We start from the raw sequence: 11,937 nt of genomic DNA on the forward strand, positions 1-11,937 counted from the left end.
AGCAGTTTATGTTTCGAGCAGAGGAGAAAGGAGGTGTGGAAGAGGTGGTTTCATGTCCTCTCTATCCATCAGCAGTAATTTAAGTCTTCACTTCGGCTCTTTAAATAAACATTCCTTCCCCCATACAAAAAGTAAAGAAAGGGAGTGAGAGGAGAAGAGAAGGGTAAGGAAAAGGGGGAGGGGGCATGAGGGAGGCACAGAGAAAGGCACTGCTATAACTGCCAGGCGGGATACATCCATATCTCAGTCCGCCTCACTAACAGAGAGCGAGTGGACTCATACACAGCCAAAAACAGCTGCACTTCAGAGAACACAAGAAATGAGAGCAAGGATCAGTCTGGTACAGCGAGGGGAAACGTTTTCAGGATTTTAGAGATTCTAGAACTTTTTGAACAAGGAATTCCAAAAAAGAACAAAAAACAAAGAGTGCATGTTGAGTTAGACAAAGGCAACAAGAAGAAGAGGACTAACTGGACTCTCAGCATCGGGTGAGTGGGGGGTGCAGAGGGCTTGATAAGGTGCATGTGAGACTGACCTATCAGAGGCCACGGCAGGGGAATGCTTGGAATTCACGGATCTGTTTGATTGCTTATTTAATATTAATTCACATAACCGTTAGATCAGCGTCAACTATGCATGTGCACTTCTAGTGTGGAGTGTTGCAAGTGCATACCTGCTACCTTTCATTTAAAGACTGTTTTAATCGTTTTAATCGTGATATCTCTCAAAGTGAATTATTTAATGTGAAGTACATATGCTTGATTTTGGCGGACGAGATCTGCTACGCCACTGCTGAGCAAAGATAAGAATTTGTTCAGCAGCTTAGTTAAAATAACATGCATAAAGGACACGAATATATTAAAAACCCCATAGCAGAAGTCTACAGGTGGTGCTGGGGGGGGAGGAGGGGTAAACAGATTTATTCATAATCTTGCCAGCTAAGTTACGTAAGAACTATGTATTTACCAGTGAAGTTATACTGTATATGGATTAATCGATTAAAATACCCCATCAAGTAGAAGCAGGCATTGATCAAAAATGTTTATGAATCAGTATAAGATCACATCAAACCTAATATAAATCGCAAAGTAAAAACAATTCCACCTATAAAGATTTTTAAGTTGCTAGCTCGTTTCTGCTTTATACATGCATAAATAAGGTTGATTCTGAGTAATATTTACTCCAGATTAATTCTCAATTGTGTGATTCCCAGAAAAGTGGAAACCGTGTAAGCGGGTGGAGCAGTGTGTGTTCTCCAGGTTTGGCATAGTGTGCGCTTGTGTTCAGGTTTCCTGTGAGGGGTGATGGAGTGTTTGTTATATGCTGAGTCACATGCCATACATTAGGCGCTAACAAACAGAATACAAAGACAGGAAGACAACACAACGGTCAGCAAGCGCACAAACGTGTGCATATCACTCTCATCATGCATCACTGATGGCATATTCAGGATCTAGTGTTTAAGGATGAGAGTGTGTGTGTGTGTGTGTGTGTGTGTGTGTGTGTGTGTGTGTGTGTGTGTGTGTGTGTGTGTGTGTGTGTGTGTGTGTGAGAGAGTCGGAGACCATCCTGTATCCATATTTAGATGATTAGCGTATGGCATTGAGGCCACAGCTGTCTGGCGTGTAAAGTATTTATGTAGTTTGACCTCGGTCTATTGTTCTGGAGTCCTATCTGGATGGTCAGTCAGTCTAACCGGGGGGTGGGGTTGGGGGATGTCAGTCTAACCTCTTTCCAACTCTCCACAGGTTTTGTATATATATATATAACAGCCTATAAAATGATTAAATCAGAGTTGGGGTTCTAGGCCTAAGAGTTCTGGAAAAGTGTAAGGTATGTTGTTTCGATGATGCGCTGCAGCCAATTCTGCATCTTAATTATTATTAGAACTATTATTATGATGATTGTACGATATTGTATATTTATGGTATTGATTGTTAGAGTGTCATGAGAAGCAAGACAATTTTTGGAAGAAATTATGACAACAAAAGTGACTTTTTCTGATTTATATGTATTTTGCAATTTAAATGACGTTTACTAACATAACATTTAGAGGAAAAAAAGGGGGGGAAAAATCATGGATCATAAGGATTTTAGCATTGTGACATTTTCTATTTCTGTACTCTGACAAAAATATCATTCTCATTACCAACTAAAACAATCATTTTTACATCATAGTAGCATTTGTTGGACCACCCGCAATTAATGCTGATTTTATTTTTCTAACAATCATTGTGTCCTGAAAGGATGGATCTCATTACTATTTGACAAATTTAGAATAAATAAATTATACAAAACTTAAAAGTGAAACAGAGATTGGGGGTAAGGTGCTTAATTATGAAAACTAATATTATTATTATTATTTTGTTTTTAATTTGGGGTGACATCATACATTCTCATATACATGATAAAAGAGATCAAATCTCCAGAGGTGTGTTACTGCGATGTCAAGGCTTGTCACTCTTAATCACTTCATCATATCGCCTGTGTTGTTCCAAACACACTGAAATACCAATTAGTTTCCGCCACAAAGGGCCAATTGGCTTTCAGATAACAATCAGTCTCTGATTAAAGACCTAATTAAAGGATCATACAAACCTAGTTTCCTGGCGATAAGTGATTTAACCTTGCTCTGAACTTTAGTAAACAGTGCAAAACAGATGTCAAAGTCGCCTATGAACGCATCCACCAAAGTAACAAGCTTTTTTAGATTTTCACACAATTGCTCAGAGTGAAATAACCTAGAGTTTCCTACAGCCGCTGTCGTTAGCAAACATGTCACAATCACAGAGCCAATATAAGCCAGATGCTAAATGAGCTCTGATGATGATAAAAACATCTGCTCAAAATGAACCCTTTCAAGCTCTAAAAGGTAACGAGTAATGCATTATTTTATTCTTTTGTAACTTTTATTAAATGTTAGACACAACATTTGAAGTGGATCAAAAAAGTTCATCAAAGTTGTTCTAAAGACAAGAACGGGTGTTGTTCAAAATTAATGTATAACTTTGATGAAAGGTTTTGATTCACTTCAAATGTTGAATACTGTAGATCCGGGTCACTAAAGACCCAAATATATAATTATGATTGGCGAAACATTAATGCATTTAAGGGTTAACTTTACATCTATGCATTTAGCAGACGCTTTTATTCAAAGTGACTTACAAAAGAAGAACAAAGCATTCATCAAAGAGCCAACAATCGGTATAGTACACAATGCCAGGTTTATTAGACAACACTGTAAACCCGAATAAGTTGGCAAAACTAAAAAATTGAGGTAATCAGTTAGACTACATAAAAAAAAAATTAAGTTAAGAAATTTAAAGTTTAAGTACGCAGAACTTTTTTATTTTGTTCAAATTTTAAATGCTCCTAACTATATAAATATTTGAGTAAGCTAATTCATACATTTAACTTAAAATTATCATGTAATCTTGACTGAAATATTTTTAGCAGAGGAAACTTATAGCTTTAACCAGCTAATTCAATAAATGCTAATTTGCTGATTTGTAACACAGCATAGCACTTGCTGAATGAGTACAGTAACATGAAACATTTAATATATGTGTTCTCAAACTAAGCTCATGCCATGATCACCCTACAAAAAACCAACAAAACAGAAACTCTTCTAAACTAGCATAACAAAACATTAAACACTACTAAATCTCCCACTTAACATTAATCTTGCACCAAAAACATTATATAACACTTAATTTTAGCATTTACTCTCACTTTTGAGTGTCATGGCAAAGCATGCTGGAAAATTGAAGTCCCAGCCCAGATTCAGTTAAATTAAAGGAAACAAGTTCATAAAACGCAAAACTAGAAAACAATTCAGATCACGTCAGTTTTATGAACTCAAAAGAAAAGAAAGTACTAAATACTCATGAAAGTGAATTTGATTGAACTAATTTGTTTAATTATTTTGAGCGTTAGGGTTTACAGTGTTTCAGCTCACTCCACCATAGAGGAACAGAGAGAGTGAAGGTTTTGGAGGGTGAGTTTTTGCCTCGTTGTTGTGAGGGAATAAGACGACGCTGATTTGATTTGAGCTGGCGGTGGGAGTGAGCATACATTTGTACAAAGTGTTCAGTTTACTTACTAAAATTTAGTAAACCCGTTGCCTTAAAATTATTAAGTAAGTAAACAATGCTTAATAAAAAATAATAAAAAAAAGTAAGTTATATGTACTTGACAATTCCACATTACTTAATTTTTTTGATTAAGCATGAAGTTTATTTACTTAATAATTTTAAGGCAACAGGTTTCCTAAAAATATTTTTGTTAAGTCAACTGATCACTTTTTACAGTGTAGTGGGTTGTAGTGGGTTGTAGTGGGTTGAGGGGGGAGACGTTCCAGTTGTAGTCCTGAAAGCCAGGGTTAAAACTTTAAATGCCTAACAATGCCCCTTAGCTATTCTAAACTCACTGTAAATCACGGCCTCACCGAGCTTATTGCTTTATTCCTATCGTCCTTAGATCAGGATGAGCATGAATGGCACACTGGAGAAGGGGGCTCATCACCAGGCCCTCGACCTCTCTGAAGAGCTCCCAACCAACACCCATCACCACCATCACCCTCACCCCAGTTTCCAGCACTCAAACTCCCTGGCCTCGACTGTGCCCGCCGGGACCCCGGTCGGAGGATCTGGGGTGGTCGTGCCTCCCCCGTACTCGGCTGCGGAGGGTCCGCTGGAGCTGCGGGGGTCTCTGGACTGCTGGGCTTGTTCAGTGCTGGTGACCGCGCAGAACCTGCTGATCGCTGCCATCAACGCCTGCCTGGCCGGCTGTGTCTTCGGGCTCATCCTCACTCCTGCTATTGTCATGGTGGTGTTCGGCTTTCTCTGTCATTCAACGGTAAGAGTTACTGGGGAGAAGTGCATCAAACTGCTCACAATATCAAAAGAATGTGTGACCCTGGATCACAAAACCAGTTACAAGACGCATGGGTATATCTGTGGCAATAGCCAACAATGCATTGTATGGGTCAAAATTATCGATTTTTCTTTTATGCCAAAAATCATTAGGCTATTAAGTAAAGATCATGTTCTATGAAGATATTTTGTAAGTTTTCTTACCATAAATATATAAAACATTTATTTTTGTGAGGGAATGCAGCACAATCACGAAGATAAATGGACAACTTTAAAGGAGATTTTTTTGCACCCTCAGATTCCAGTTTTTCAAATAGTTGTATCTCGGCCAAATATTGTCCTATCCTTACAAACCATGCATCACTGGAAAGCTTATTTATTCAGCTTTCAGATGAATACATCTCAATTTTAAAAAAATTGACCCATGTGACTGGTTTTGTGATCCAGGGTCACATACAGAGTTTATGAAAAGGCTGTTTTTGAAGGATGTGTGAACTGATTTTGGACACGACAGAAAACAAGCAGCTCAAAGTTTCTCAATTCACGTGATGAGGATACGTATAGACACAGGAGCAAAAAACAACCTGAAAAACTGTCTAAAATAATTATTACAATTATTTTTTTATTTAAATAAATAAGATTTTTTTTTTGTAAGAGAAACATTATAATAAAATAGAATATTTACATACACACAAAATAAACTTTACTCACAAATATAAAACATATTAAACGTAGTACATGGTCTACTCAACCAGTAGAGCTGCACGATTAATTGTTCAAAGATCGTGATCTCGATTCAAACACCCACGTGATAAAAATTAGACTATGGGATAAAAGTTTATAGTTCAGATATAAACACTGATGTCTACAGAAGCGATCAAAATAGAATAAATCACCTTTTTTAAATTTTAAAATTTTTAATTTTAAACTTCCAATAAAGATTATATCAATTACATCGTTACACCAGTAGGTGGCGACTATATTGAATCATTCAAGAGATTTATTCAAGTGAAGTGAAACAAGTAAATTCTTTATGCGTGAGTCATTGAATCAGTCTATTTAAAAAAAAAAAAATATTTAATTTGAATTATTTAAAAATAAATGAATGTTTTGTTTAGTTGTCTATTCAGAATCGCGAGAGAATCATAATATCTGTTTTAAACAGAAAAATCTTTGATTCTCAGTTTATTCAGAACAGAGTATGGAGTGGAAAAAGTTAAATCATTTAAAAAAAATGCTTCATTTATATAGCATCTATATAGCTACGTTGGGCCAAAAACACTCTACAAAACAAAACACAATAACAAAAACTTCACAAAGTAATAAAAGCAGGTCTATACAAAACAGACACAGATTCTGCAGATCTAATATCAACGTGAAGATGATGTCATAATAATGGTGCCTTCACTGCAAATGCTCCATCAAATGCAACATCATGAAACAGCCATCAGTTCATGAAAAGATTATCTAAATAAGCTCTTAAATGTTCAGAGCCAAACAATGTAGTGCTTGCTTATATACAAGTAATAAAAACGTTTTAGGCATTGCATTAATGAAAGTGAGATGAAGTTAGAGCCATTTAACAAGACTAATTTATGCTTAAAGCATATTGAAAGACATGACAAACAAGACAAACAGTGTAGCAGCACTAAAGGAATGTCCTTTATAATCTGGGAAAAAAGACTCAGAATAAAAGCTAATCATGATTCAGAGATATTCTCCTAGGGATTTATGAGAGTTTGGCCTCTGTTTCTCTTTGATTCACCAAGTAATCTCTTAATCTCGGGCATTTCTCAGCAGTTTGAGTGCAGGAGTATTAGCAGGGGCAGGTCAGGAGTTTGAAGATGACGTCAGATGAGAAGTGTTTCAGGACAAGAGTGGATTACTGGAGTTTAATAATGAGAAAAAAAAGTTCTCTCACAAAGTTGTATAGTGACTATAGGCAATCTTGCACTTTGACCCACAGAAGAGAAGATCGTCTATTTCTCTCTCAAACGCTACTACAAAATTAACAGACAAGATTCTGTTAGATGCATCTCACATGCTCTTAGTCTCTTTCTAGAAGAAAACAGCTTAAGCTTTCGTCACATAGCACCCATGGGTCAGGAAGGGTCAGTGTGTGTAAATAAAGGCTGAATTCTTCCAGCCTCTCCAATTACCAGACCTTAAGATCAAAGATCAATGGCCACTCAGACCAATTAGTCCCCATGTGACACATATGAACGAGAGATGAATTCAAAGATCTGTAGCAGACCACCATAGTGTGAATAGTTTGTCACTTCACATAAGCAGTCGACCCCTCAGGAGTCTGTCAAAGACACATAATAGGATAATTCAAGAGGATAATTGAGACTATTTGTATTGTGAAAAGAGCTATACAAATCAACATGACAGTAAACCAAACATGAAATTCGACAACCAAATAAACACACCCCTCCCTTCATTGCTCCACCTGAACAACATAGTAAATATTCACAGCATTTCTTACCTCAGTGGTTCTCAACTGGTTTGTCCGTGGGACCCAATTTTCCCATGGTCAAGCCGAGACCCACTTTTTCTCAAAAATTGTTGACACAAACAAGTAGTGTCCCCCTTTTATTTAACATACACATAGCCTTGTATTAGAATATGACTAACACTAATGAATAAACAGTATTAGCAGTCCCAAACTAGTTTTTGCTAAGGTTGTTAAGTTGGTAAGCCACCAGTTATTTAAATAATATACAAAATACACAAAGTGAAAATAAATTGGCATTTTGGGGTTGTGAAAACAGCAGTTACCATGTTGAATACACAATACCAACATGAACGATTAAAGAAACATGGAAACTGCTCCTGATAGAATGAACATCATGCAAATCCTTTCCAGCTAACACACGACGTAGCAGTTACGTGAGGTATTTATTTCAGCACATGATGTTTCATAAACAAAGTTCGGTAGGAGCACGTTCAAATAATCAATCCAATCAACTTGTCATCAAACAATTACCATGTCATGTCAGCATGAGAGGAAGCATATATTCACTCTGTCAACTCACCTAACATTCCTTGACAGTTTTCACCCCGAGTCCCGACTCCTCACTCTTGGCTTGTTCTTCCACAGCCCGGGGGGGAGTCTGGGTTATCTCGGAATACCTCGGACAGCACGCCAAATACGCATTTATTCTATCTGACTATTTGTAAGTGTGAATTACTAATTGACAACGTAACTACGACGTTGCACACTCGTAGTTTCTTTGCACTTGGTATATTGAAGTGATATAAAGCGCGCGCCGCCTCATTTGAAGAGTATATTGGTTGATAGGACAGGAAAGTTTGTTTTTCTGAGGTGAGAGACTTTATATTTCTCAACAAGCTACGAAAATAACGTTAGAATAATGAGACAAACGTATAGCGTGACAACATCTCCGCAGATAATGAATCGGGACAACAACGTTTTTCTCAGGCACGTCTGACTGACAACATTTCTGTACACTTTCACGCGCGTCTTTGAAAATCAAAAGTCTCGCATCCGAAAAAACATTTAGAATTACGTTTTTCTGTTGTTGATGTTTCTTTGACCCACCAGTTGAGAAACACTGGCTTACTTCACCTTTAAGTACGACTGTATTTAACTGTGATTTTTACAAGTATCTCCTTGAGTGAAGAAACCTGTCAGAGTGAGAAAGAGCAGATCCAAACACAGATGCGCTTTATCAGTTTTTCACCCTCCTACTCCCTGTTTACTCAGTCACTCTTTCTAAACTCTGCTTCCCTCCATCTCACAGGGGAATAGATAAAGAATGTGGGGGTCAGTTTCATCCGTCAATTACCCTTCCTCCTGTGCAATGCTATTTAACCAAAGAATCTCAGTGGAAAACTCAAATTTGGTATCTGTCTGAAACATATATTACTATTGACAGCTTCAGGCAAGTTGACGGATCATCCATGGATAAATATGCAACATGATCGTGAAAAAAAAAAAATTTCTCTTATATTTTTGTAGTGATCGGGCACAGAGCAGGCCCGATTGTTACTTTTCATGCAGTGTGTAGTACAGCGGTTTGTGACTGTAAAAGGTCTGCAAAGTTTTAAAGATCAAAGTGTACGACAAATACATTTATTGTCTCCTAAAAGAAAGAATTGACTCTGAACTGCTGAAAGGAGTCGTCAGTAATTCCAGTCTCACTTCCTGTTACAAACCTACGTAACAATGTAACTCATTTGCATAATGCCAGTCTATGGTGTTCATTGGCTGCCCGTGAACAACATCTACTTTGACCCTCAAACACTTTAGTTGTAGCTGAGACTGGAAGAGTTTGGTTCGTGTTGTTTTCAGCACTTTGAATGCACTTCAAAAGGAATTGGTACGGAAAAACTGATGCCATCATTCATATCACTGTGTATCAAACATTGAGGAAGATCCAGAGCTGAAATTCAGATATGATAATAGGCATTTCGTTACCTGCGCACTGTAAGTGGGTAGACCAATCACAACAGACTGGGCTATCTGACCAATCAGAGCAGAGTAGACCAATCACAACAGACTGGGCCTTCTAACCAATCAGAGCAGAGTAGACCAATCACAACAGACTGGGCCTTCTGACCAATCAGAGCAGAGTAGACCAATCACAACAGACTGGGCCTTCTGACCAATCAGAGCAGAGTAGACTCTCAGAAAGGAGGGATTTGGAGAGTGAATCTTCAAACGAACCGTTTTCAGAATCTTTGAGAAATGAGGTGATGTGCAATATATATTATGAGAACATTTAAGTGTTTTTGAGAAAATGTAAGTGTTTTTTTCTTGGATGCATGTAAACCTATAGATGGCTGTAACGAACGATCTGTGCTGTCAGCAAACATTCTTGCCCAGTGTATCTGTTGTTTGTCTGTCCACACCTCAGAGACTCATTCCTCCAGGGAGACCATCTTTAGCAATGCCAACACACACACATTCCACCTTTTATCCTCAACCCCACACCAATTAAACAGGGGCGAGGGAAGATGTTTTAGGTTGGGGGTGCTGTGTTTAAGGGGGGTTCCACCACTCTATAAAAGTCTATAGAACTCGTCAAAACTCCGCGAAAGACAACAAGCGCATCGGTTAGTACACTCGTTTAAATAACATGCACCCGTCCTGAACATTTTGACTGCATATCGCATTTTTGACATTATTGATACGGCTTTATTTAATTGTTATGCAACCGAACGGTCTACGGGACATAAATCAAACCTTTAAATAAAAGGGTTGTTGAGCTGTTTACACTGTCATATACAATAGAAGAGCCTCCACAGCGACAGGAAATAGAAATAAAAAAATAAAAATAAAAAGTGCCTACCTTACACAACACTGGTGTGGTGGACTTGCGCTCAGGAGTAACGTTAGAATGGACTAATTATTTCTACTTTTTTATTTTTTTTATAGCAGCTATAACTTTATTAAGCAAAACAAAAGAGCCATATATCCAACATGAGAAATCAATGTAACTGTGCTAAAGCACAACCAACAAATTATTTCTATGTACAGTGCAACGGTCACACTCTGTGCGTAAAAAACAAAACAAAAAAACATTATTTAACAAATAAATGAAACTTTTCTAATAGCCCACTTAAAGTGTTTATTACAAATAAATGACAAAATACTAAAAATGAATAAATGTAAATGAACAAAAATGGTCAAATGTCTCTGTTTTCAGGTGCGCCCGCACGGCTCGACGCCGTACTGCTCGGACCTGCTGAATGACGGTGGCTGCGTGGCTCTGCTGGTTGTGGGTTTCCTGCTAGTGACTCCACTCTTGGTTCTGGCCTTGGCTGCGTACTGTCGGCTCGCTCGTCACCTTCAGCTGGGTCTGTGTTTTATTCCTTACAGCCGGGCCGTTTACAAAAACCTTCCCGCGACCCAGCACCGCGGCCTGGCAGGGGGATGCTGTGGACGGCAGTCTGGGAAGAGAGAAGGGAAGGGAAAGGTGTGGGTTTAGAAGGAAAGGACTAGTACTGGAGATATGGAAAGTTGTGAATGAACACACTACTTTTTGTGTGATATATAATTTTAATATTTTTATTTTAAGGTCTGCAATGTGTTATAAGGAATTATTACTCACGGATTAACATGTTTTATAGCCAGACACACCATGTTCGTCAATTTGTTACTGCAGAATTTCAGTACTTGACATTTATAGAATAATCAAATTCAAATATCCAAAAATGTTGTGCATGTGTTTTATGTATAACAAACACTATTGGCCTCATACAATAAGCACATATCTTTTAAGGCATTGTCAAAAATATTTTGTCATATTTTCTTATATCATGTACAGTGTTGTGTATTTTCTCTTTTCCTTAAATATGTTACATTAAATACATATCAAATACTGTAATTTCACAAAATTGGTGGGCTCTTGTGCTATTTTTTTCCCCTCACAATGTGGATTCAGGACAAACACAACCGAGCTGCTTGACTAGATACAATTTATGGAGAATGAAGAATCACTCCGGCTTTCAAAGGTAATATGGACTATGAGTTCAATCATTTTCAGAATGAATGGCACTTCTACAGAAAATTGTCAGAAATGTCAGCTTACCATGAGAGAAATAAATATACGAATAGCATCCTCTAGTGTTAAAAACATAGAATGACAAAAATAAAAAAAACATAATTATGCCAGTTTATGAAGCGATACACACAGGAATTTGTGAAAACAGACTTTTTCAGTGGTGGAAAAAGAGTGATCATACTGAGCTAAAAAAAGAAACAATAAAAAAGTAGTTAACACCACTTTTTTATCATAAAGATTTCACATTTATAATAAAGCATTTCCTATTATATATTTTTTGCTCACTTTTATATTATTTTAATTAAAATACCACAACAAATGTAATGGTGGCAAAATTACATAGTAATAATTCAAAGGTTGATGTTGAGTTTAAATGAATCTTCATAAAGACAAACAAATCTTTAGCTGGCTATTGAAACTAGTGATGGGCGATTTCGAAACACTGATTCGTGAAGCTTCGAAACCTTTAGCTGAGATTGAACAAGTGTCTATGGGTTTTACCAGAACTCTGATCAGTTTTATACATTTGT

At 37.3% G+C, this 11,937-nt stretch overlaps 1 protein-coding gene and 1 long non-coding RNA gene across 2 annotated transcripts in view; one reads left to right on the top strand and one right to left on the bottom strand.

Moving 5' to 3' along the window:
* The window catches only part of LOC309482674, a 460,652-nt gene that overhangs the window by 400,049 nt on the left and 48,666 nt on the right, over positions 1–11,937 (bottom strand). The window lies entirely within an intron of this gene.
* tmem88b (transmembrane protein 88 b) lies at positions 220–11,240 on the top strand. The gene is made up of 3 exons (XM_082148024.1): positions 220–488; positions 4,480–4,857; positions 10,550–11,240. The coding sequence occupies exons 2-3, from the start codon at positions 4,486–4,488 to the stop codon at positions 10,829–10,831; spliced, it is 654 nt and encodes a 217-aa protein (XP_082004150.1). The 5' UTR covers positions 220–488; positions 4,480–4,485; the 3' UTR covers positions 10,832–11,240.

This window comes from Leuciscus leuciscus (assembly GCF_965113295.1).
Source record: "Leuciscus leuciscus genome assembly, chromosome: 2".
NCBI lineage: Eukaryota > Metazoa > Chordata > Actinopteri > Cypriniformes > Leuciscidae > Leuciscus > Leuciscus leuciscus.